General features: G+C 43.9%; 1 protein-coding gene across 1 annotated transcript in view; it reads left to right on the top strand.

Annotated features, from left to right (window-relative positions):
- The window catches only part of LOC139749104 (uncharacterized), a 593,058-nt gene extending 566,783 nt beyond the window's left edge, over nucleotides 1-26,275 (top strand). The window contains 4 exon segments of the mRNA XM_071662669.1: nucleotides 7,331-7,518; nucleotides 14,799-14,921; nucleotides 17,596-17,692; nucleotides 19,812-26,275. Of these exon segments, the coding sequence (XP_071518770.1) occupies nucleotides 7,331-7,518; nucleotides 14,799-14,921; nucleotides 17,596-17,692; nucleotides 19,812-19,976 (573 nt within the window). The 3' untranslated portion in view covers nucleotides 19,977-26,275.
- The last annotated feature ends 1,232 nt before the right edge of the window (nucleotides 26,276-27,507 follow it).

Raw genomic sequence — 27,507 nt, 5'->3', positions numbered from 1 at the left:
AGGTGGTTTGATCGAGTGAGTAACGTAAGGGTAAGAGAGATGTGTGAAAATAAAAAGAGCGTGGTTGAGAGAGCAGAAGAGGGTGTTTTGAAGTGGTTTGGGCACATGGAGAGAATGAGTGAGGAAAGATTGACCAAGAGGATATATGTGTCGGAGGTGGAGGGAACGAGGAGAAGAGGGAGACCAAATTGGAGGTGGAAAGATGGAGTGAAAAAGATTTTGTGTGATCGGGGCCTGAACATGCAGGAGGGTGAAAGGAGGGCAAGGAATAGAGTGAATTGGAGCGATGTGGTATACCGTGGTTGACGTGCTGTCAGTGGATTGAATCAAGGCATGTGAAGCGTCTGGGGTAAACCATGGAAAGCTGTGTAGGTATGTATATTTGCGTGTGTGGACGTATGTATATACATGTGTATGGGGGGGGGGGGCCATTTCTTTCGTGTTTCCTTGCGCTACCTCGCAAACGCGGGAGACAGCGACAAAGTATAATAAAATATAAATAAAAATGACTCATGGTGAGGTGCCTGAGGATTGGCGGAATGCGTGCATAGTGCCATTGTAGAAAGGCAAAGGGGATAAGAGTGAGTGCTCAAATTACAGAGGTATAAGTCTGTTGAGTATTCCTGGCAAATTATATGGGAGGGTATTGACTGAAAGGGTGAAGGCATGTACAGAGCATCAGATTGGGGAAGAGCAGTGTGGTTTCAGAAGTGGTAGAGGATGTGTGGATCAGGCGTTAGCTTTGAAGAATGTATGTGAGAAATACTTAGAAAAGCAAATGGATTTGTATGTAGCATTTATGGATCTGGAGAAGGCATATGATAGAGTTGATAGAGATGCTCTGTGGAAGGTATTAAGAATATATGGTGTGGGAGGCAAGTTGTTAGAAGCACTGAAAAGTTTTTATCGAGGAGGTAAGGCATGTGTACGTGTAGGAAGAGAGGAAAGTGATTGGTTCTCAGTGAATGTAGGTTTGCGGCAGGGGTGTGTGATGTCTCCATGGTTGTTTAATTTGTTTATGGATGGGGTTGTTAGGGAGGTAAATGCAAGAGTTTTGGAAAGAGGGGCAAGTATGAAGTCTGTTGGGGATGAGAGAGCTTGGGAAGTGAGTCAGTTGTTGTTCGCTGATGATACAGCGCTGGTGGCTGATTCGTGTGAGAAACTGCAGAAGCTGGTGACTGAGTTTGGTAAAGTGTGTGAAAGAAGAAAGTTAAGAGTAAATGTGAATAAGAGCAAGGTTATTAGGTACAGTAGGGTTGAGGGTCAATTCAATTGGGAGGTGAGTTTGAATGGAGAAAAACTGGAGGAAGTGAAGTGTTTTAGATATCTGGGAGTGGATCTGGCAGCGGATGGAACCATGGAAGCGGAAGTGGATCATAGGGTGGGGGAGGGGGCGAAAATTCTGGGGGCCTTGAAGAATGTGTGGAAGTCGAGAACATTATCTCGCAAAGCAAAAATGGGTATGTTTGAAGGAATAGTGGTTCCAACAATGTTGTACGGTTGCGAGGCGTGGACTATGGATAGAGTTGTGCGCAGGAGGATGGATGTGCTGGAAATGAGATGTTTGAGGACAATCTGTGGTGTGAGGTGGTTTGATCGAGTAAGTAATGTAAGGGTAAGAGAGATGTGTGGAAATAAAAAGAGCGTGGTTGAGAGAGCAGAAGAGGGTGTTTTGAAATGGTTTGGTCACATGGAGAGAATGAGTGAGGAAAGATTGACCAAGAGGATATATGTGTCGGAGGTGAAGGGAACGGGGAGAAGAGAGAGACCAAATTGGAGGTGGAAAGATGGAGTGAAAAAGATTTTGTGTGATCGGGGCCTGAACATGCAGGAGGGTGAAAGGAGGGCAAAGAATAGAGTGAATTGGAGCGATGTGGTATACCGGGGTTGACGTGCTGTCAGTGGATTGAATCAAGGCATGTGTATGGGGGTGGGTTGGGCCATTTCTTTCGTCTGTTTCCTTGCGCTACCTCGCAAACGCGGGAGACAGCGACAAAGCCAAAAAAAAAAAAAAAAAAAAAAAAAAATATATATATATATATATATATATATATATATATATATATATATATATATATATATATATATATTATTTATCTATTTTTTTATACTTTGTCGCTGTCTTTTGCGTTAGCGACGTAACGCAAGGAAAGCAGACGAAAGAATGGCCCAACCCACCCACACACACATGTATATACATATACGTCCACACACGCACATATACATATATATACATTTCAACATATACATATATATACACACAGAGGCATATACATATATAAACATGTACATAATTCATACTGTCTGCCCTTATTCATTCCCGTCGCCACCCCGCCAGACATGAAATGACAACCCCCTCCCCCTGCATGTGCGCAAGGTAGCGCTAGGAAAAGACAACAAAGGCCACATTCGTTCACACTCAGTCTCTAGCTGTCATGTATAATGCACCGAAATCACAGCTCCCTTTCCACATCCAGGCCCTACAGAACTTTTCACGGTTTACCCCAGACGCTGCACATGCCCTGGTTCAATCCATTGACAGCATGTCGACCCCGGTATACCACATCGTTCCAATTCACTCTATTCCTTACACGCCTTTCACCCTCATGCATGTTCAGGCCCCGATTGCTCAAAATCTTTTTCACTCCATCTCTCCACCTCTAATTTGGTCTCCCACTTCTCGTTCCCTCCACCTCTGTCACATATATCCTCTTTGTCAATCTTTCCTCATTCATTCTCTCCATGTAACCAAACCATTTCAACACACCCTCTTCTGCTAATTCAACCACACTCTTTTTAATACCACACATCTCTCTTACCCTTTCATTACTTACTCGATCAAACCACCTGACACCACATACTGTCCTCAAACATCTCATTTCCAACACATCCACCCTTTTCCGCACAACTCTATCTATAGCCCACGCCTGGCAACCATATAACATTGTTGGAATCACTATTCCTTCAATCATTCCCATTTTTGCTTTCCGAGATAATGTTCTCACCTTCAACACATTTTTCAACACTCCCAGAACTTTCGCCCCCTCCCTCACCCTGTGACTCATTTCCGCTTCTATGGTTCCATCCACTGCCAAATCCACTCCCAGATATCTAAAACATTCCACTTTCTCCAGTTTTTCTCCATTTGAATTTATCTCCCAACTGACTTCTCCCTCAACCCTACTGTACCTAATAACCTTGCTCTTATCCACATTTACTCTCAGCTTTCCTCTTTAACACACTTTAACACACTCTGTCACCAACTTCTGCAGTTTCTCACCCGAATCAGCCACCAGCGCTGTATCATCAGCAAACAACAACTGACTCACTTCCCATGCTCTCTCATCTATAACAGACTGCATACATGCCCTTCTCTCCAAAACTCTTGCACTCACCTCCCTAACAACCCCACCCATAAACAAATTAAACAACCATGGAGAAATCACGCACCCCAGCCGCACACCGACATTCACTGGGAACCAATCACTTTCCTCTCTTCCTACTCTTACACATGCCTTACGTCCTCGACAAAAACTTTTCACTGCTTCTAGAAACTTACCTCTCACACCATATATTCTTAGTACCTTCCACAGAGCATCTCTATCAACTCTATCATATGTCTTCTCCAGATCCATAAATGCGCCATACAAATCCATCTTTATATATATATATATATATATATATATATATATATATATATATACATATTAGGTACAGTAGGGTTGAGGGTCAAGTCAATTGGGAGGTAAGTTTGAATGGAGAAAAACTGGAGGAAGTAAAGTGTTTTAGATATCTGGGAGTGGATCTGGCAGCGGATGGAACCATGGAAGCGGAAGTGGATCATAGGGTGGGGGAGGGGGCGAAAATCCTGGGAGCCTTGAAGAATGTGTGGAAGTCGAGAACATTATCTCGGAAAGCAAAAATGGGTATGTTTGAAGGAATAGTGGTTCCAACAATGTTGTATGGTTGCGAGGCGTGGGTTATGGATAGAGTTGTGCGCAGGAGGATGGATGTGCTGGAAATGAGATGTTTGAGGACAATGTGTGGTGTGAGGTGGTTTGATCGAGTAAGTAACGTAAGGGTAAGAGAGATGTGTGGAAATAAAAAGAGCGTGGTTGAGAGAGCAGAAGAGGGTGTTTTGAAATGGTTTGGGCACATGGAGAGAATGAGTGAGGAAAGATTGACCAAGAGGATATATGTGTCGGAGGTGGAGGGAACGAGGAGAAGTGGGAGACCAAATTGGAGGTGGAAAGATGGAGTGAAAAAGATTTTGTGTGATCGGGGCCTGAACATGCAGAAGGGTGAAAGGAGGGCAAGGAATAGAGTGAATTGGATCGATGTGGTATACCGGGGTTGACGTGCTGTCAGTGGATTGAATCAGGGCATGTGAAGCGTCTGGGGTAAACCATGGAAAGCTGTGTAGGTATGTATATTTGCGTGTGTGGACGTATGTATATACATGTGTATGGGGGTGGGTTGAGCCATTTCTTTCGTCTGTTTCCTTGCGCTACCTCGCAAACACGGGAGACAGCGACAAAGCAAAAAAAAAGAAAAATATATATATATATATATTTTTATCGAGGATGTAAGGCATGTGTATGTGTAGGAAGAGAGGAAAGTGATTGGTTCTCAGTGAATGTAGGTTTGCGGCAGGGGTGTGTGATTTCTCCATGGTTGTTTAATTTGTTTATGGATGGGGTTGTTAGGGAGGTCAATGCAAGAGTTTTGGAAAGAGGGGCAAGTATGAAGTCTGTTGGGGATGAGAAAGCTTGGGAAGTGAGTCAGTTGTTGTTCGCTGATGATACAGCGCTGGTGGCTGATTCATGTGAGATACTGCAGAAGCTGGTGACTGAGTTTGGTAAAGTGTGTGAAAGAAGAAAGTTAAGAGTAAATGTTAATAAGAGCAAGGTTATTAGGTACAGTAGGGTTGAGGGTCAAGTCAATTGGGAGGTAAGTTTGAATGGAGAAAAACTGGAGGAAGTAAAGTGTTTTAGATATCTGGGAGTGGATCTGGCAACGGATGGAACCATGGAAGCGGAAGTGGATCATAGGGTGGGGGAGGGGGCGAAAATCCTGGGAGCCTTGAAGAATGTGTGGAAGTCGAGAACATTATCTCGGAAAGCAAAAATGGGTATGTTTGAAGGAATAGTGGTTCCAACAATGTTGTATGGTTGCGAGGCGTGGGCTATGGATAGAGTTGTGCGCAGGAGGATGGATGTGCTGGAAATGAGATGTTTGAGGACAATGTGTGGTGTGAGGTGGTTTGATCGAGTAAGTAACGTAAGGGTAAGAGAGATGTGTGGAAATAAAAAGAGCGTGGTTGAGAGAGCAGAAGAGGGTGTTTTGAAATGGTTTGGGCACATGGAGAGAATGAGTGAGGAAAGATTGACCAAGAGGATATATGTGTCGGAGGTGGAGGGAACGAGGAGAAGTGGGAGACCAAATTGGAGGTGGAAAGATGGAGTGAAAAAGATTTTGTGTGATCGGGGCCTGAACATGCAGGAGGGTGAAAGGAGGGCAAGGAATAGAGTGAATTGGATCGATGTGGTATACCGGGGTTGACGTGCTGTCAGTGGATTGAATCAGGGCATGTGAAGCGTCTGGGGTAAACCATGGAAAGCTGTGTAGGTATGTATATTTGCGTGTGTGGACGTATGTATATACATGTGTATGGGGGTGGGTTGAGCCATTTCTTTCGTCTGTTTCCTTGCGCTACCTCGCAAACACGGGAGACAGCGACAAAGCAAAAAAAAAGAAAAATATATATATATATATATTTTTATCGAGGATGTAAGGCATGTGTATGTGTAGGAAGAGAGGAAAGTGATTGTTCTCAGTGAATGTAGGTTTGCGGCAGGGGTGTGTGATGTCTCCATGGTTGTTTAATTTGTTTATGGATGGGGTTGTTAGGGAGGTCAATGCAAGAGTTTTGGAAAGAGGGGCAAGTATGAAGTCTGTTGGGGATGAGAAAGCTTGGGAAGTGAGTCAGTTGTTGTTCGCTGATGATACAGCGCTGGTGGCTGATTCATGTGAGATACTGCAGAAGCTGGTGACTGAGTTTGGTAAAGTGTGTGAAAGAAGAAAGTTAAGAGTAAATGTGAATAAGAGCAAGGTTATTAGGTACAGTAGGGTTGAGGGTCAAGTCAATTGGGAGGTAAGTTTGAATGGAGAAAACTGGAGGAAGTAAAGTGTTTTAGATATCTGGGAGTGGATCTGGCAACGGATGGAACCATGGAAGCGGAAGTGGATCATAGGGTGGGGGAGGGGGCGAAAATCCTGGGAGCCTTGAAGAATGTGTGGAAGTCGAGAACATTATCTCGGAAAGCAAAAATGGGTATGTTTGAAGGAATAGTGGTTCCAACAATGTTGTATGGTTGCGAGGCGTGGGCTATGGATAGAGTTGTGCGCAGGAGGATGGATGTGCTGGAAATGAGATGTTTGAGGACAATGTGTGGTGTGAGGTGGTTTGATCGAGTAAGTAACGTAAGGGTAAGAGAGATGTGTGGAAATAAAAAGAGCGTGGTTGAGAGAGCAGAAGAGGGTGTTTTGAAATGGTTTGGGCACATGGAGAGAATGAGTGAGGAAAGATTGACCAAGAGGATATATGTGTCGGATGTGGAGGGAACGAGGAGAAGTGGGAGACCAAATTGGAGGTGGAAAGATGGAGTGAAAAAGATTTTGTGTGATCGGGGCCTGAACATGCAGGAGGGTGAAAGGAGGGCAAGGAATAGAGTGAATTGAATCGATGTGGTATACCGGGGTTGACGTGCTGTCAGTGGATTGAATCAGGGCATGTGAAGCGTCTGGGGTAAACCATGGAAAGCTGTGTAGGTATGTATATTTGCGTGTGTAGACGTATGTATATACATGTGTATGGGGGTGGGTTGGGCCATTTCTTTCGTCTGTTTCCTTGCGCTACCTCGCAAACGCGGGAGACAGCGGCAAAAAAAAAAAAAAAAAAAAATATATATATATATATATATATATATATATATATATATATATATATATATATATATATATATATATATATATATATATGTGTGTGTGTGTGTGTGTGTGTGTGTGTGTGTGTGTGTGTGTGTGTGTGTAACATATGAGGAATATAATCATTACTGTTCCTTTAATTCTGCATATCTTAATATTGCTGTTTCACGACACCCACGAAGCATGCGGCATGTATCAGCCGCCGTACACTCACCCTCGTCTGTGGCTGTCTCAAACTACACGAAAATGGAGACATTTATCAACGAATGAATTAGTGATTAGTAGATAAATAATTTGTTTATAATCACCAACTACGGCGTTAAGACAGACGCTCCTTCTACAGGCAGGGAACGCTACTTTCAACAAGGGCGCCATCATGAACGCGGGCTTCATGGAGGCGTGGCAGCGAAGTGACGCCAACTGCTTCGTCTTCCACGACGTGGACCTCCTGCCTGAGGACGACCGCAACATGTACTCCTGCCCACCCCAGCCCAGGCACCTCTCCGTGGGTGTCGACACCCTCGGATACAAGTAAAACTTCCCACAATACTGTATTTCTTTTTTACATGCTGGGTGATCATATGTGTGTGTGTGTGTGTGTGTGTGTGTGTGTGTGTGTGTGTAACCCTGAGGAAGGGTGGAAAGAATTCTCCCTCCGAATTCCCTGCGTGTCGTAGAAGCCGACTAAGAGGGGTGGAAGCGGAGGCCAGACCCTCCTCCGTCTTGTATGTCAATTTCTAAAAGATGAAATAGAAGGAGTTAAGCGGGGAGTGCTTATCCTCCTCGAAGGCTCATATAAGGGTGTCTGAATGTGTGTGGATGTAACCAAGATAAGAGAGGAGAGATAGGTAGTATGTTTGAGGAAAGAAACCTGGATGTTCTGGCTCCGAGTGAAACAATGGTCAAAGGTAAATGGGAAGCATAGTTTGGAAATGTCTCCGAGTAAAGTCAGGGGTTGGTGTGAGGACAAGAGCTAAGGAAGGAGTACCACTACTGATCAAGCAGGTGTAGGAATGTGTGCAAGTGTAGGCAACTGAGCTCCAGACTAATGCTATAATAAAAGTTGGCTGCGCGAGATGGGTAATTGTCCATAATCACTTGGCCATGAGAAGAGCGATGATAACAGACAAATGTTCTGGGAGCAGCTGAGTGAGTATGTCAGTAGTTTTGATGGTATATGTGTGTATGAATGACGAGGGATTTAAAGGCGAGAGTGAGTACCGTGGCAACTGAGGATAAAATGGGGGGAACAGGAGGTATTCAGTGAGGTGAACAGGGAAGGTGAACAGCTTGAGAATTTGTCTGTTGAAAAAGTCTGGAGACTGGAAAAATACTTGTTTAAAAAGAGGGACATAAATAAGTATATGTGGGAAAGTAGGAAAGATGGCAGCAGTGGATTAAATACTAACTGATAGCCACGCAAAAGAGAGAATCTTGGATGAGAATCTGTTGAAAAGGGCAGCTGGCGGGGTGCCTGACTTTTACATGGTGGAGGTGAGGGGATTTTTAGGACCTTTAGAAAAGAGAAAACGATGTGAAGTAGAATAGGATGATGAAAGAAAGAGAACCTGGTAAAAGAGACGTGTGATGAAATATAAGGAGAGACTGGGTGTAGAATGGCAAAAGGCGAGAGTAAACGAAAGAAGGGGAGTGGGTGAGGAATGGGAGGTATTTAGGGGAGCGGTGCTGGCATGTGCAAGGGAACTGTGTAGTATGAGTAACTTAGGAAATGGACTGCACAAGTGAGAGAGAGTAGCGAAACGGTGGGAAGATGAAGTAAAGTTGTTAGTGAAAGAGAAAACAGAGGTGAATGGGCGATGCTTATAGAGAAGGAGTGCAAATGACTGGAAGATGTTTAAGAAAATGCAGGAGGTCAAGGGGAAGATGCAGGGGTTGAAAAAAAAAAGGAGTGCAAGTGAAAGTTGGGGTTAGCGGTTCAGGGAGAATATGTTTTGGAAGGAGGTAATATTGTGAGAAAATAAGAGAACAGATGTGAACATTGTGAAGGGTGCAAATGGGGAAGTAATAACAGGTGATGAAGTGAGGAGGAGATGGAGTGCGTAGTTTGAAGGACTGTTGAATGTGTTTGATGATAGGGTTACACACGTAGGGTGTTTGGGTCGGGGAGGTATGCTAAGTGAGTCATGGAAAGGCGCTTGGTGATGAAAGAATAGGTGGTGAAAGCCTTGCCTAAGATGAAATGTGCCAATGGGGTTGGAGTGGATGGTCTTACAGCTGAATTTCTTAAGAAAGTGGGTGACTGTGCTGTTGAGTGGTTAATTTGGGTTTTCACTGTATGGTATCATGATGAGGTGCTTGAGGACTGGTGGAATGCTTGTATAGCGCCACTGTATATAGGCAAGGGGGACACATTTGAGTGTTCAAACACCAGAAGTATAAGTTTGTTGAGCGTACCTGGTACGTCGTATGGGAGAGTGGTGATTCAAAGGATTATGGCTTGTATAAGCCATTAGACTGAAAGGAACAATGTGGTTTGAGGAGTGGTAGAGAATGTATGGATCAGGTGTTTGCTTTGAAGAATGAGTGTGAGAAATTCCTAGAAAAACTAAAGGATTTGTACTGGGCGTTTATGAATTTGAAGAAAGCATGAGATAGGGTTGATAAGGATGCCTTGTGAAAGGTATTTCAAAAATATGGTGCGAGAGGAAAGCTGCTAGAAGCAGAGAAGTTTTTATCGAGGATGTAAGGCGTCTGTACGTGTAGGAAGAGAGGAGAATAAGTGGTTTCAGGTGAAGGTGATAAAGCAACTTTGGTGACAAATTCGAGTGAGAAACTGCAGAAGTTGGTGACTGATTTTGGGAGGGTGAAAGGAGGAAGTTGAGAGTAAATGTGAATATAAGCATGGTTATTAGATTTAGCAGGGCAAAGGGACAGAATAGTTGGGGTGTGAGTTTGACTGGAGAAACTTCAGAGGAAGTTAAGATATCTGGGAGTGGACATGACAGCAAATGGAACCATGGAAGCGGAAGTGATTCATAGGGTGAGTGAGGGGTGAAGGTTCTGGGGACATTAAGGAATGAGAGGAAAGAGAAGTCTATATTTGGGATGGCGAAAATGGGTATGTTTATGAGGATGTGCGGAGGAGGGTGGAAGTCTTGGAAATGAAATATTTGAGGACAATATGTGGTGTGAGGTTGTTTACTCAAGTAATAAAAGAGAAAGAGAGATGTGTAGTAATAAGAGTGTGGTTGAAAGAGCTGAAGATAATGATCTGAAATGGATGGAATGAGTGAGGAGAGGTTCATAAAGAGGATATATGTGTTAGAGGTTGAGGGGACAAGGAGAAGGAAGAGACCGAATTGGAGATGTAGGGCTGTAATCCAAAAGATTTTGAGTGAGTGGGACCTGAAAATGCAGGAGAATGAGGAAGCGTGCACAGGATAGAGTAAATTGGAACGATGTGGTATACATGGAGTAACGTGCTGTCAAATGACCGGACCAAGGCACATAAAGCGACTGTAACAAACTTTGGAAATGTAGTATGTTTGAGGAAAGGAGCCTGGATGTTTTGGCTCTGAGAGAAACGAAGCTCAATGGTAAAGGGGAAGAGTGGTTTGGGAATATTTTGAGAGTAAAGTCAGGGGTTGAGGAGAGGACAAGAGCAAAGGAAGGAGTAGCACTACTGAAACAGCTGTGGAAGTATGTGATAGAGTGTAAGAAAGTAAACTCTATAATGATATCGGTAAGACTGAAAAGTGGATGGTGAGAGATGGGTGATTATTGGTGCATATGCGCCTGGGCATGAAAAGAAAGATCATGAGAGGCAAGTGTTTTGGGAGCAGCTGAGTGAGTGTGTTAGCACTTTTGAGGCATGAGACCGGGTTATAGAGATTGGTGATTTGAATGCAAAGGTGAGTAATGTGGCAGTTGAGGGAATAAGTGGTGTACATGGGGGTGTTCTGTGTATTAAATGAAAATGGTGAGGTTCTTTTAGATTTGTGTGCTGAAAAAGGACTGGTGATTGGGAATACCTGGTTTAAAAAGAGAGATATACATAAGCATACGCATGTAAGTAGGAGAGATGGCCAGAGAGCGTTACTGGATTACATGTTAATTGATAAGCGCGTGAAAATGAGACTTTTGGATGTTAATGTGCTGAGAGGTGCAACTGGAGGGATGTCTGATCATTATCTATGGAGGCAAAGGTGAAGATTTGTAGAGATTTTCAGAAAAGAAGAGAGAATGTTGGGGTGAAGAGAGTGGTGAGAGTAAGTGAACTTGGAAAGGAGACTTGTGTAAGGAAGTACCAGGAGAGACTGAGCGCAGAATGGAAAAAGGTGAGAGCAAACGACGTAAGGGGAGTGGAGGAGGAATGGGATGTATTTAGAGAAGCAGCGATGGCTTGCACAAAAGATGCTTGTGGCATGAGAAGCGTGGGAGGTGGGTTGATTAGAAAGGGTAGTGAGTGGTGGGATGAAGAAGTAAGATTATTAGTGAGAGAGAAGAGAGAGGCATTTGGACGATCTTTGCAGGGAAAAAGTGCAAATGACTGGGAGATGTATAAAAGAAAGAGGCAAGAGGTCAAGATAAAGGTGCAAGAGGTGAAAAAGAGGGCAAATGAGAGTTGGGGTGAGAGAGTATCATTAAATTTTAAGGAGAATAAAAGATGTTTTGGAAGGAGGTAAATAAAGTGCGTAAGACACGAGAACAAATGGGAACATCGGTGAAGGGAGTTAATGGGGAGGTAATAACAAGTAGTGGTGATGTGAGGAGATGGAGTGAGTATTTTGAAGGTTTGTTGAATGTGTTAGATGATAAGAGTGGCAGATGTAGGGTGTTTTGGTCGAGGTGGTGTGCGAAGTGAGAAGGTAAGGGAGAATGGTTTGGTAAACAGAAAAGAGGAAGTGAAAGCTTTGCGGAAGATTAAAGCCGGCAAGGCGGCGGGTTTGGATGGTATTGCAGTGGGCTTTATTAAAAAAAAATGGGGTGGCTGCGTTGTTGACTGGTTGGTAAAGTTCAGTGTATGTTTGGCTCATGGTGAAGTGCCTGAGGATTAGCGGAATGCATGCATAGTGTCATTGTACAAAGTCACAGGGGATAAAGGTGAGTGTTCAAATTACAGAGGTATAAGTTTGCTGAGTATTCCTGGGAAATTATATGGGAGGGTATTCATTGAAGGGGTGAAGGCATGTACAGAGCATCAGGTTGGGTAAGAGCAGTGTGTTTTCAGAAGTAGTAGAGGATGTGTGGATCAGGTGTTTGCTTTGAGGAATGTATGTGAGAAATACTTAGAAAAACAAATGGATGTGTATGTAGCACTTATGGATCTGGAGAAGGCATATGATAGAGTTGATACAGATGCTCTGTGGAAGGTATCAAGAGTATATGGTGTGGGAGGCAAGTTGCTGGAAGCAGTGAAAAGTTTTTATCGAGGATGTAAGGCATGTGTACGATTAGGAAGAGAGGAAGTGATTGGCTCCCAGTGAATGTCGGTTTGCGGAATGGGTGCGTGATGTCTCCATGGTTGTTTAATTTGTTTATGGATGGGGTTGTTAGGGAGGTGAATGCAAGAGTTTTGGAAAGAGGAGCAAGTATGCAGTCTGTTGTGGATGAGTGAGCTTGGGAAGTGAGTCAGTTGTTGTTAGCTGATGATACAGCGCTGGTGGCTGATTGGGGTGAGAAACTGCAGAAGCTGGTGACTGAGTTTGGTGTGTGAAAGAAGAAAGCTGAGAGTAGATGTGAATAAGAGCAAGGTTATTAGGTACAGTAGGGTTGAGCGTCAAGTCAATTGGGAGGTAAGTTTGAATGGAGAAAAACTGGAGGAAGTAAAGTGTTTTAGATATCTGGGAGTGGATCTGGCAACGGATGGAACCATGGAAGCGGAAGTGAATCATAGGGTGGGGGAGGGGGGCGAAAATTCTGTGAGTGTTGAAGAATGTGTGGAAGTCGAAAACATAATCTTGGAAAGCAAAAATGGGTATGTTTGAAGGAATAGTGGTTCCAACAATGTTGTATGGTTGCGAGGAGTGGGCTAAGGATAGAGTTGTGCGCAGGAGGGTGGATGTGCTGGAAATGAGATGTTTGAGGACAATATGTGGTGTGAGGTGGTTTGATCGAGTAAGTAATAATAGGGTAAGAGAGATGTGTGGTAATAAAAAGAGTGTGGTTGAGAGAGCAGAAGAGGGTGTTTTGATAGTGGTTTGGTCACATGGAGAGAATGAGTGAGGAAAGATTGACCAAGAGGATACATGTGTCAGAGGTGGAGGGAACGAGGAGAATTGGGAGACCAAATTGGAGGTGGAAAGATGGAGTGAAAAAGATCTCGAGTGATCGGGGCCTGAACATGCAGGAGGGTGAAAGGCGTGCAAGGAATAGAGTGAATTGGAACGATGTGGTATACCGGGGTCGACGTGCTGTCAATGGATTGAACCAGGGCATGTGAAGCGTCTGGGGTAAACCATGGAAATTTCTGTGGGGCCTGGATGTGGAAAGGGAGCTGTGGTTTCAGTGCATTATTACATGACAGCTAGAGACTGAGTGTGAACGAATGGGGCCTTTGTTGTCTTTTCCTAGCGCTACCCCACACACATGAGGGGGGAGGGTGTTGTTATTCCATGTGTGGCGGGGTGGCGATGGGAATGAATAAAGGCAGACAGTATGAATTATGTACATGGGTATATATGTATATGTCTGTGTGTGTATATATATGTATACATTGAGATGTATAGGTATGTATATTTGCGGGTGTGGACGTGTATGTATATACATGTGTATGTGGGTGGGTTGGGCCATTCTTTCGTCTGTTTCCTTGCGCTACCTCGCTAACGCGGGAGACAGCGACAAAGCAAAATAAATATATAATAAAATAATATATATATATATATATATATATATATATATATATATATATATATATATATATATATATATATACACATATATGTGTGTGTGTGTGTGTGTGTGTGTGTGTGTGTGTGTGTGTGTAAACTGTCCATTATAATCAATTTCATTGTGATAAACTAGAAGAATATAAGCTCTAGTAATCTACATTAATCTTAAAGCAAGTCATCACTAAAACTGATTAATATATCATGTCAAGGACAGGTATTCCCTTGATATACATCCACCCCTCCTGGCCCTCAAGGTCAAACATCTGTGTCCATATCATACGAAAATCTAAAAGAATAAAAAAAAAAAACTTTTTTCATTTATCGATAAGGGATTGATTGTGTTTTTATAACCATTATTCACTTCAGTTTTACACTATTGCTATCTTTATCGCAAAATAACTCAGACGTGTTTGGTAAGTTGTGTAAGTTTACAGCAGCTGTGGCAGGTGCTGTTAGGATATGGCTGGCTTGGCGCCCCAGGATGCTGTACATCAGCATCATCATGAGAGCACCCAGTGCTGTCAGTGTGTCTGCCAGTGTTACTATACTGCTGGTTCAGTGTGATAGCATACAGCTGGTGCAGTATACAGCTGATGATGTACAAACAGCACACAGCTGGTGCAGTACAAGCAGTATACAGCTGATGATGTATAAACAGCACACAGCTGGTGCAGTACAAGCAGTAGACAGCTGATGATGTATAAACAGCACACAGCTGGTGCAGTACAAGCAGTATACAGCTGATACAGTAGGAGTAGCATACAGCTGGTACAGCTGGAGCAGCACACAACTGGCGCTGTAAGAGCAGTATACACAGCTGGTGCAGGAGCAGCACACAACTGGTGCAGTAGGAGCAGCAAACAATAGTGCAGCAGGAACAGCATACAGCTGGTGCAGGTGGAGCCTGCATACAGCTGGTGCAGGTGGAGTCTGTATACAGCTGGTCTGGTCCTCCCGCAGGCTACCGTACTTCCTGCTGGTGGGCGGGGTGCTGAGCGTGAGGGGCGACCACTTCCTGCGTTTGAACGGTTACTCCAACATGTACTGGGGCTGGGGAGGCGAGGACGACGATATGGGTTACAGGTCAGTCCCTCAACCATCACCACCAGTCACCACCATCACTAACAGTCACCATCACCACCAGTCACCCCCATCATGACTACTGTCACCATCACCACCAGTCACCCCACCATCACCACCAGTCACCCCAACATTAATGCAGTCACCATCACCACCAGTCACCCCATTATTACGACTGTCACCGTCACCACTAGTCACCCCATCATCGCTAAGAGTCACCATCACCGCCAGTCACCCTCACCATCACTAACCATCACCATCACCACCGGTCACCCCAACATTAATACTGTCACCATCACCACCAGTCACCCCATCATCACTGATGTCACCATCACCACCAGTCACCCCACCACCACTAACAGTCTCCATCACCGCCAGTTACCCACTAACACTAACTGTCACCCATGCTCTTCCTCCAGTCCCCACCACAAGTCATCCCCACTGTGATTTTATCCACCAGTAATCCTTGCTCTTCCTCCAGTCACCACCATCAGTCATCATTACCAGTCATCATTACCAACAGTCACCACCATCAGTCATCATTACCAGTCATCATTACCAACAGTCACCACCATCAGTCACCACCATCAGTCATCATTACCAGTCATCATTACCAACAGTCACCACCACCAGTCACCACCACCAGTCATCATTACCAACAGTCTCCACCACCAGTCATCGTTACCAACAGTCACTACAATCAGTCATCATTACCAACAGTCTCCACCACCAGTCATCGTTACCAACAGTCACTACAATCAGTCATCATTACCAACAGTCTCCACCACCAGTCATCGTTACCAACAGTCACTACAATCAGTCATCATTACCAACAGTCACCACCACCAGTCATCATTACCAACAGTCACCACCATCAGTCATGGCCTCTGTCCTTCCTATGGGTAACGTTACAGCCACAACACTTCTCTTTCTACACATGACAAAAAAAAAAATCATCACGTGTTGACCCCTCCTGATGTGTGCGCAAAGGGTAGATGCCTCAATCAATATGTGATGTATGGAATGAGGAAGGTGGGGGTATGGACTGAATTAGAAAGGGTAGTGAATGGTGGAATAAGGAAGTTGAATCACTCGTAAAACAAAAAAAGTGGAGTTTATGAACGGTACCTGCAGGGAAGCAGCGAAAGTGATTAGGAAGAGTATATAAGAAAGCAACAGGACATTAAAAGTATGATAAAAAGGAGCGATGAAAAGACGGAAAAACAAAGTAAGTTTATTCATGAACTCCACAGGGAGTAAGAGAATGTTTTAGGAGGAGGTAAATATTCTGTGCGAGAACAATAGAACGAACTGGGATGACAGTAAGGAGGACAGATGGGGAAGACTCGAAGAAGCTAGTGACAGAGTCTGGGTATGTGCAGAAAACGAAAAAGCTGAAAATCTTTGTGAAAAGAAGTAAGATCATGCGGTGCAGGCGAGGGAAGAGATAGAGCAGTTTGAGTGTGCAGCTGGATGGGAAGGACTTGAAGAAAGTAGAGTTATATTTACCTGCGAGCAGACATCGCAGCGGATAGAACCATTAGAGTCGGAGACTTACGAAGGAAGAGAGTTGGTGGTGGAGAATATCAAGATCCTGTATTCTTCAAGGTGTATGTACAAAGTTATGTGTCTGTAAGGGCAATGATGGGTATGTCTGATGGTATAGTAGTCCTAAGTTTTGTATGGATGAGAGTCTTAGGCCTTGAATACAAAAGAAAGGAGATGGAGGGAATTAGACGTGCTGGAAATGGTGCATCAGGACAATATGTGGAATGAGGAGGATTGGCATTTAACAAATGAGATGACTGGTGGCCATAATCTCGTGGAGGGGGTCCGACCAGGGTGTGCTGAAATAGTTTGGGCATGTGGTGAGGATGAGTGAAGAGAGACTGACAAAGAATCTGTGTCCGAAGCGGAGGGAGCAAGTAGGGATGAGGAGACCGAGCAGGTGATGTAAGGATGGCGTAAATAGGGCGTTGGGGTATCGAAGCCTGTACATTCAGTGGGCGAGAGGCGTGCACTGCACAAAATCAGTTGAGACGACGTGGTGTTTCGGAGCAACTTGATGTTGATTGGCTGAACCAGGATAATTACTTGAAGCAGTGGAGATAAACCATTTAGTATTCTACAGGATAAATGAGGCTCTTTTTGCTTGTTGATGTCTTGTTCCTGTCGCTATCTGGGAAGGCGGGAAAGGCATTATGGTGTGCGTGTGTGTGTGTTAAATCATTTCCAATACATCTATCGTGCAAATGAACAGCAAAAGAACATCAAGAAGGTATCAGGAATAGGATGTGTCTTATCAGCAACATATCGCCCAAACATTCTATTCCCATGACAACCATCATCTCACTAGACTCCATCTCCTCACTCGGGTCCTGGGTCTGGCATCCAACCCTCACATGATATGGTATTCACGGACCATCGTGTACGTAGCTACGATCGCTCAAAAACCATCCTTTACCTTAAGATTCTTTACTACGAAAAATTAATATTTTCTTTGTCATTTATAGTTGAGTAGAACCATTCCTTTCTTCTGATATCCACTAAGGTATTTAACAAGTACTTTTGAGATACTGTTGTCCACTTAGGCTCCCTCTAATTACCAGCAGGTGTTGTCCTATACACCTGTGTGTTCATTCGTTACAAGGAGAGGTAATGAGTCTCGCGTCCACAGGATCAAGCAGTCTGGCCTCACCATCACCCGCCCCCCAAGCACGCTGGCCAGGTACACCATGATACGTCACCTCAAGCGCCGGCCCCTCACCTGGAAGGTAAGTGGAGCGACTCACCTAAAGGGAATAGGAGGGTAACAGTCAAAACGTGGCTCGCCCGGGAGGATGCACCACGGAGTACTGGAAGCGATCCTCCAGGAGGGCTTAGTAGGGAAGGAACCTACAGGAAGCGATGTCTGGACGAGTGGGAGGAGGTACACGGGTACATGGAACTACCTGGAAGGGTCAGTATGGAATGACCCAGAGGAGAGGTTGGCTGGAAGGATAGGCTTTGGAGAGGTTGAAGGCATCAGGGAAGAGGGTTCACCGCAGGAAGGTAGCCTGGTGTCAGGGCTTGGCTAAGGTGAGTATAAACCAAGTTGATACTCAAAAGAACAAAGGAAAGTGGTCTGTGGGGTTCGATGAATAAAGGTCCTTTCACTGGCAAACCTTGTTCGCGTGTAACGTTCATTTTCGTCTCAGGGGTTAATACAGTGATTATCAAAATTTTAAGAAGTCTGTAAAGGACACCCTCGATTTAGGTCACACATTCTGGTACGTGATCAATCATCGAACGACAAAAATACAGAATGATTAGTACCAGCTTCTATATAGTGATTATTACGGTGATCAAGATGAAGTTACTGTTTGTGAACTAAATCTTAGATTGGCTCTCTAAAACCGAAAACCGAACCAGCTCAACACCAACACACAAACACAAAATTCCTTACCGTACTGTCCGTCGTTGCAGTTCATACAATCACCAAATGCATTCAACTAGAAGTGTATAGACGGTTTATATGCGGCTGACAATACCTTAACCTGCTTAGCTTAGTGTTACTGTGGTGTTACAGGGCCTCAGAGGGAACCCTGACCACAGATCTGCCCTATGACTGATGCCCCCAGCACCCCACAGTACGGCCGGCGGCCTGTATAGTCACTAAGGACTCGGGTAATCCATTAGGATTGAGGTTTCAAAGTAAATGAACAACTTTATTCATCATATGGTAAAATGTGAAGGCATTCTGAAGGACGGTATTGTTCTACGCAAGTGAATCGATAAATCAAGCAGACTGCTGATGCGGTTGTCAGTAACACAAATGGAATGGTACATTTACACTCGGCAGAGGCGAGTCATCCCAGAATAAACGACGCAGAGCAATGTGTGTTTGTGTGATCTCAAACACCACAGGTGACAACAATAGCACGAGTCCACACGCCTCACACCTGCACACAAAACCTGAGGCAATAGAGATTCTACTGAAGATGGAAGTAGATACGTCTTAACGGGCCTTTAGCAGACGATACTCGCTGAGTCGAGCCCAAGGCTTTGCCCACCACGAGGGTCTAGTCTGTACTAAGTCGAGTCGGGACATAATGACCTTGATTAACGATTTGGAGTAAGCAGTGACGGAGGGGGCATGGCCAGGCGAACTTGTAGAAAAGTAGGGGAACAGTCGTGTGGTGTCCATGTTGCAAGTGGTGCGCGTGATCTAGTATACACTGACAACCACGAGGAAAATGAAACACGATAAGTTCCCAAGTGCACTTTCGTGTAATGATCACATCGTCAGGGGAGGTACAAAAATGAGATAGAAGACGTAGAACAGTCAGTTGATATACAAGGAAGAGACGTAGCGAAGACGCCATTGGTAAACAAGCGTTACCGGATGGTGGTGTTCGGGTTGGTGGTGGTCGGGTTGGTGGTGGTCGGGTCTGGCATCATGCCTGTCATAAGATTTTGTGATGCGGACATGACAGGGAACTGTTGATAAATTTTGCCTACGACAAAGCAATCAAGTTTGTACAGACCTTCATTGATACAGCCTCTTCGAAGACGTTACCACACACACACACACACACACACACACACAATTCTAGCTAAACTTTTTAGGGATAAAGCTTTGACTCAGTCCCGAAGAATACATCTACGTCACATATTCTATGTTACGTTCCATCAACGGATCACCATGGCATGTGACGCGGCTGCCTATCACACCTTGGCTCCACAACGCACATAACCAAACTATGCGTTGCTGTGACGCACTCGCGTACAGAATTATTCTACGCTGCTGTTGTGGAAATCTAAGAAGGAAAGATTGATGATATGTACTGGGCTGTAGACAGTACTTGGTCGATCATTACAATGACAGTCGGTTTTCTCTTTTTCATTCTGCAGGTACGAGGCAAACTAGTGAGGACATCTGGGCGTCGGTACAGACTGGACGGGCTGAATACCCTGAAGTACTCCCTCCTCTCCATCCACCGACACCCGCTCTTCACCCACCTCCTGCTCGACGTGGGAACTCCTCCCGAGAACGTGGTTCGTCTTGATGCTCATTAACTGTCGCTCTGTGTTGGTGTAGCAGCTTCACCTTCTCCTCCTCGCCGAGAATCTATGGCCTGTGTCTGCTGAGGAAGGATCTGACATGACTCCAAGAGAGACTTTGATACGAGTCGTGTTACATCTGCTTCCCGGAGTGACCACTAGAGGGAAAAAAGTCTCAAAATATCAGGACGAAAATAAAAATTTTCGGTAATGAATAGGTTACTGAGAGGTACCTTAGAATGTTCACTCAAGGGTACTTTAAACTTCTCTACTCCGAGGTAATAAAAGATGTGCTATCCAGTTACGATGGTCCGTGCTACACTGAGGACTGAGTTACGCTACTCTGAGGTGCCGTAAGGTGCGTTACTCTGACCTATCGTAAGTTACCAGGAAATAAATTGATGTCAGACGCGGTACTCCGAGATATCGTACGCTACATAGTGCCGAGGTACTAAGATGTTGAAAGCTTTGGTATTCTGAGGCGTTGTGAGATGAGCTACCTGGAGGTAAATGGCAGTACATGGCAACAACATATGTCTGGGAGACTTGGTAGCCCATTGTGAGGTTACCTGTAATCATAACGGGAATTGTGAGACAAATAGTAAAGTAAAACAGAAAGCACCTCCAAGCCTATCTGTCCCTCCGGCTCAACTGCCCGTAGGAAAATCTGTTCACAAGTAACACCATGAAGGATGGAGAAAGTATACTGCCACTGGAATTCTAAGGGAAGATGAAAATAGGCAAAGTTCCCTGTTCTGTCTGTAATGATCTTCACTGCAGCTGGATTCTGAGGCAGAAAAATAGATGCTGCATTTTATCATTGTGTTATGAATTGATGATATAATGAGACACATTATCCTTAGAGAGAAGAAAAGCTACATTGCTCTGAGGTACTTTAGCCACGTTATATACTGTGAAGTACAGAACTCAGAGTAACTGAACTACGCGACCTGAGATAAGACAAGTTGCATCATACTGAAGTACTCTGAGCAAAGGTTGAGTGAATGGAATCAACTTTAAGGAAATACGAACTTTAGAAATGGAAGGAAGTGAGAGGTGCCAAAACTAGGGGGAGTGAGACCATCGTTACCTTGAGGATACGAAATAGACATGACGACGGAAGAATGAACGATATAACGCTCAAGTGATTACCAAAACACCACACTGCAGGGACGGTGAGAGGTAAATTACATCCTGGTCAGAGGGAAATTCGTCCTCAAGGATAGAGACATAGAGACGTTCAAGAAGATATTTACCTCATACGTTTGACATTGATTAGATTTCGCATCATCAGGTTAATCTCCCCACTTATGGAAGTCCATATCGAAAAAACAGTAGAAAATCAAAGAGTAAGAAGCGGTAACTTAGCCCGAAGCATGGAAAGTGTGCTGTAAGGAGAGTAGAACAGCCCATTAGAAGACAAAAGGTCTTTGGATTCCTTGCCGGTTCTGATGGTGGGAATACACAACATTCCTTTGAACTTGTTCTTCTCTGGGTCTCCTTCACCATCACCAAGCGACTGGAACCCATGCTATCTCTATCAACACTGCTTCTCCTCCTGGATCCTTCTTTATCCATTTCTGTTGCACCGGAGTTCTCAAATACAACCTCCACTTTGTTGAATACAGTCTGACTCCCATCCTTCCCTGATCTGTTTCTTTTCTCTGAAACTCATTTGGCCAAGGTTGCCTCTCCTCTACCCTATCAGATCTTATATCCGCTGCAAAGGCAGTGTTTGTGTGCACTTGCAGGACAAAAGCAACCACTGCTCACCTTGTGAATCTTAAGTATCCTAACTCTGAGACTATGTGGCTGAATATTCTCTCACCTCGATAACTGCCTTCATATTTTCTATATTTTTTCCTAATTACTTCAGCTATATACATTTCTTTGACTATTTCCCCTCCTGCCACGAAGCATTGCTTTCCTTACACACACAAACACACACACACAGACACACACAGACACACACACACACACACACACACACACACACACACACACACAACACACCGAAATCCTTTATACAGGGGGTATCAATGTACAGTACACATAAAGATATCATAAGCTGTACTTATGATGGTTATAATGGAGTCGAGATCCTTTCTTTTCCTCCATAAAGATCCAGGACAAATAACATACATCCAAAACGAGTTCCCGAACATCCTGACCTTTCAACATACTCGATGTCTTTTCTGCATACAGTATCTCTGCGCTGTTTAGGGTCCTCCCTCCATTATCTCTGATACTTCCAGCTGGGGTACCAACACCCTCTATCCCCACCTCATAACGCCACTTCTGGCACACTGGGAGAGCTCTGTGGACACCCTTACACAACTTTGGTATTGACTTTCATCAAGAACAGTAAAGATCCATTAGTCGGAATGTCTCCAGCTGTGCTGACTGTGTGGCGGTAGTTATCTCGGCTGGAGTTGAGTCGTTATCTTTTCCTAAACTGTTATCCCTCGATCGTGGTATGGTTTCTCTTGCTCTGACGCCTATCACATCAAGGACTAAGCATATCGGCGCATGAAACTCGCCGCCTCTCACTTGCTTCAGTTCTGTTTGGAATCTTTGCCGAGTTGTTATTGGCAGAATGACACACACCTTCACAGAAGTAAAGTGTACTAGTTTGACTTCTACAAAGAATTCTCTTTTGGTCCTTACCAAAAAGGATCTCCAAAAAAATTCTCTAACTCAACCATTCCTCTTCTCTTCTGACCTAATCATTTTTCATATAACTATTCCATTGATAAATCTGCTCTTTTCGATACTTTATTCTCCTGCAACTCCCTTTGGATGACTCTGGTACCTAGTCTTTTTACCCTATCTCCAAATAAACGTATGCCCCTTTCCTATATTTTTCTTAAGCAAGCTATTCCCAGAACTCTTCCACCTACAAGTGGGCAAGGTATATTGTCCTGGTGGCATTCTTCATCTTTTCCTCAAGAAGTGTACCTCCAACAGCCCCCAATACTTGCTCGCCTTTGGTCTTAAACCCAAACTTTCCTTTCGTCTTAGAAGCCTGCCTTGGTGCAGCCCAGCGGATACCTAAGAAAAGAGACCGTTCTAACCCTCAGCTATCGCCACGTTGGTCTCACAAATGGCGTCTCACGTTTTAAAAGTCTCTCTCATTCCCACACTACCAAACACTCAGAATTCGATCCCCTTCCCATAGACCACCAATATGGCTTTTGCGGTTCAAGGTCTACTGGTTATCTTCTTCTGTAACTCATTTTTGTCCATTTCTCTCAGGAATCTTGGTGACTCTCTTGTGTCCTTCGACATCTCCAGAACATCTGATAGGATCTGGCACAAGTCTTTGCTTTCCAATCTTCCTTCCCTTCGCTTTTCTGCTTCTCGCTGTTCCCTGGTGTATAGCTGCTTCTCTCAACAGTCCACTGTGTTGTTGATGGTACATAGCTTCCTCTCATTCTATCAACAGTAGCATTCCTCAAGGTTATCTCCTATTCCTATTCCAAATTTTTCAACTTCTAATCTTATTCATTCTCATACCGATGACCTCAGTCTACTTTGCTTAACTCACTTTTTCTCTCCTGTTTATTCAAGTACTCCATCTTTCTTTCTCTCGTGTTGAATACGTCCTTTTAATTCGGACGTGTACAGCATTTTCGAGATGGGAAGCGATAAGCTGGTTCAATTAACTATACGAAATCCAATCTTCCCTACATTTCTCTCTAAATTTCACTTGTTTTCCAGTGTTCAGATTCAAAACACTACAATTCATCGCCGCAAACAGACAGAAACATAACCTGCTCTCTATCCTGGAAACACCAAATAATGAACATTACAAAATCTGTTTCTCAGAAGCTGGATCTGTCGCAGAGAAAACTGATTATTTCTCCGTGAACAGTTACTCCATATTTAGAGGGGGTTCTGCTCACCGTAGTATGGAGTACTGCTCACGTATCTGGGGTGGTTCTTCCTAAACCCTTCTTTCAGCCATGGTAGGATCAAAACCCTTACGACTTATCAACTCTCCAGGTATCACCTGTCTTTAACCATCCCTTCCCATTCACCATGATGTTGATGCCACCTCCCTGCTCTACGGGTATCATTTCGGCCACTGCTCTTTTGAAGTATAGGCACGTGTCTCACGAGACGGATGGGACAGGCTGGGTGAGGGAGGGGAATCCTGTGACCAATGAAGAGTTCGTGAATCATGATGATGATGAGAGAGACAGGATCTGAGGTGGGATGACACCTCCCCCTCCCTGCCTCTCCCACGAGCATGTACTTCTCTCTCCGTCTCTCCCACAAGCATACACCTCACTCCCCCTACCTCTCCCACGAGCATGCACCTCCCTGTTCCTGTCTCTCCCACTAGCATACACCACCCTTTCCCTATGTCTCCTACGAGCGTGCACCTTCCTCTCCTCATCTCTCTCACGAGCATACACCTCCCTCTCCCTACATACTAAGAGTTGGCTATGGATAGCAGTATTACACCCAAGCACAAACACAAACACACACACACACACACACACACACACACACACACACACACACACACACAAGCACACGCACAGAGAGAGAGAGAGAGAGAGAGAGAGAGAGAGAGAGAGAGAGAGAGAGAGAGAGAGAGAGAGAGAGAGAGAGAGAGAGAGAGAGAGAGATTAACCTTTTCTCGCTGTCATCAGCTGATCAAACATAAGACATCAAGTTAAGCACACAAGCACCGAGGCATCCACAAGAGACGGGCCACGAAGAAGAAAATCCTTGGATATAACAAGAGGAAAACCAACCCAGAAGAACGAGTCGTGGGTACATTACTGACCATATTCACCAAAGCATAAAACCAAAGGAAGTATTAACCCAACATAATACCAAAGAAAGTATTAACCCAACATAATACAAAGGAAGAATTAACCCAACATAATACCAAAGGAAGTATTAACCCAACATAATACCAAAGGAAGTATTAACCCAACATAATACCAAAGGAAGTATTAACCCAGCGTAAAACCAAAGAAAGTATTAACTCAACATAATACCAAAGGAAGTATCAACCCAACATAATACTAAAGGAAGTATTAACCCAACATAATACCAAAGGAAGTATTACCCAACATAATACAAAGGAAGTATTAACCCAACATAATACCAAAGGAAGTATCAACCCAACATAATACTAAAGGAAGTATTAACCCAACATAATACCAAAGGAAGTATTAACCCAACATAATACCAAAGGAAGTATTAACTTAACATAATACTAAAGGAAGTATCAACCCAACATAATACCAAAGGAAGTATTAACCCAACATAATACCAAAGGAAGTATTAACCCAACATAATACCAAAGGAAGTATTAACCTAACATAATATAATCATGGAGTTTGTTGTGAAATACATACATAAAATATTCTTTTACTGTTACAGACGAAGTTATGATGATGATAACTTCATGGCACATAGTACAGTCTTGAATGATTTAAGAAATACAGGAAGCTGTAATATCTGGAATGTTGGATGGCAGTATTATATTACGAGCCTGTGCTTGGAGAATATCAGTCATGCAGTAAACACAGGCTGCAACGAGCAAGCAGCAGGAACGGAAGGGACTGAACACCCGATAGATGGTCCTCATATTAGCTATGTAATTCATGCTCAATTTAGGTTTTTTGTAAATGGATTAGATAGATTTTGTAATGAGGAAAAAATTACTATTTTCTTCCATGAAATATCATCCAGCCCCTTATGCACGACGGAACGGCCCTTATGCACGACGGTACGACCCTTATGCACGAACGGTACGACCCTTATGCACGAAGGTACGACCCTTATTCAAGACGGTACGACCCTTATTCACGAAGGCACGACCCTTATGCACGACGGTAGTACCTTTCAGGACGATATGACCCTTCGTAATTATTATTCTGGCCAGACCTTCACATCCAGCGGTCGTGTTTAAGGGCCGTACCGTCGTGTTCAAGGGTCGTACCGTCGTGTTCAAGGGTCGTACCGTCGTGTTCAAGGGTGGTACCGTCGTGTTCAAGGGTCGTGCCGTCGTGTTCAAGTGGTTAAGTGGTAAGGTTTGTGAATACTTGATCCTCCAACTCTCTCGCTATAAGCAACAGCCAAAGTATTATCCAGTATTGTATTATTTCTCTTTATGTAAGTGTTCATATATGTTCTATGATAACATTAATATAACAGTAGATCAGCGGCAGCATATCATGTCTAGAAGTAAAGGAATGTAAATACACACTGAACCATATTTTTAGGGACTAAATTTACACGCGAAATTCTTTGTGTAATATTTAGAAATAAATTTTTAAAGGCATAATGAATCCTTAAGTGTAGTTTGATTACAGAAAATCCTTTTGGAGAATGTTAAACCCCCAACTAACCTAACCTAACCTAACCCAACCAGCCTAAAAGTCGATTGTATCGTCAACACACAAGACTAAGAACTTGACCTCTACAGAGATTGTTCAGACTGAAGGACTGTTTGTGATCCCTGGCTTTGAATTCTGTTATGATTGCTAGCAATGGTGCTGACTGGAACCAAGGGAACAGGAAGGAACTGATGACAGCTTGTGATAAAGACACTATCACTTAACGATACTGTGGGAACTAAGACACTTGCAATCGTAAGTATCTTTCGTTAAGCTAGTCAAGTATCTACAAGTGCTTGTAGGACCTTACATCCTCTTGTTACCTGAATCTCACTCTGTAAGCGACGTCCTCGAGATGTTTGTCTTAAAGACAAGGGACCCTGACAGCTGTGTCTGGCTTGGTCAAACAAACATCAGCTGTGATAAGATGGTTCAGTCGTACTCCCTCCACGATCGTGAGCTGCAGTATCTTTGAGATCTTGAAATCAAAACTTATGTAACAGGTGTTTCCTCAAGAAAATGGAAAATCTTTCATTAAACATAATGTTTGAGGAAAGAGATTAGGAGTCTCTCCTATGATCATCTGTTTCTAGTCTTCCAAGGTTAGCTAGTTACCATATCTTATGCTTCCCAAGCTCTCGTGGTTGAGGCTAAGCTTTCTTCCACAGTGGAAAGCTTTAGTCATTCAGCTACTCACGTATCTTTCTATCGGCCTCAACAGCTTCTCTCTCCACATCTCTTAACTTAATTAGTAAGTTCCTTAACCCATAATTTACATCTAATGAGTTTATGGAAAAGTTTTCATGTGTCTCCTGCCTTGTCCACAATATTCTCTTCACAGTTTCTCTGCTCCTCCTTCCTAATCTTGCGTGCTCGTTCTTTGCTTTCCTATATTTTCTAAGTCCTGCCTCTAGTTCCTTCACTGTCTTCACTGAACCCCTTGTAAGAAGTTGAATATGCGAAATATATTTCATGCCAGAGGGAAACAAAGGCACAATACTGGAAAAGCAATTGAAATATTCGTTACCAAGAGAAGCTGGCGCATACCAGCTAAAGCCAAGATTAAAACCCATAAGACATTTTGAAGTTCCACGGAAGTGGTACAACCTGCCGACCCTGTTCCTATGCAATGTCACTTCCCTGCCCAGCAAGCCGAGGAATTGGTCATCACCACCAGGTCACTT

This window comes from Panulirus ornatus, chromosome 1, assembly GCF_036320965.1.
Source record: "Panulirus ornatus isolate Po-2019 chromosome 1, ASM3632096v1, whole genome shotgun sequence".
NCBI classification, from domain to species: domain Eukaryota; kingdom Metazoa; phylum Arthropoda; class Malacostraca; order Decapoda; family Palinuridae; genus Panulirus; species Panulirus ornatus.
Note: the sequence above shows the minus strand (reverse complement) of the source record. Positions and strands in the feature narration are given on the sequence as shown.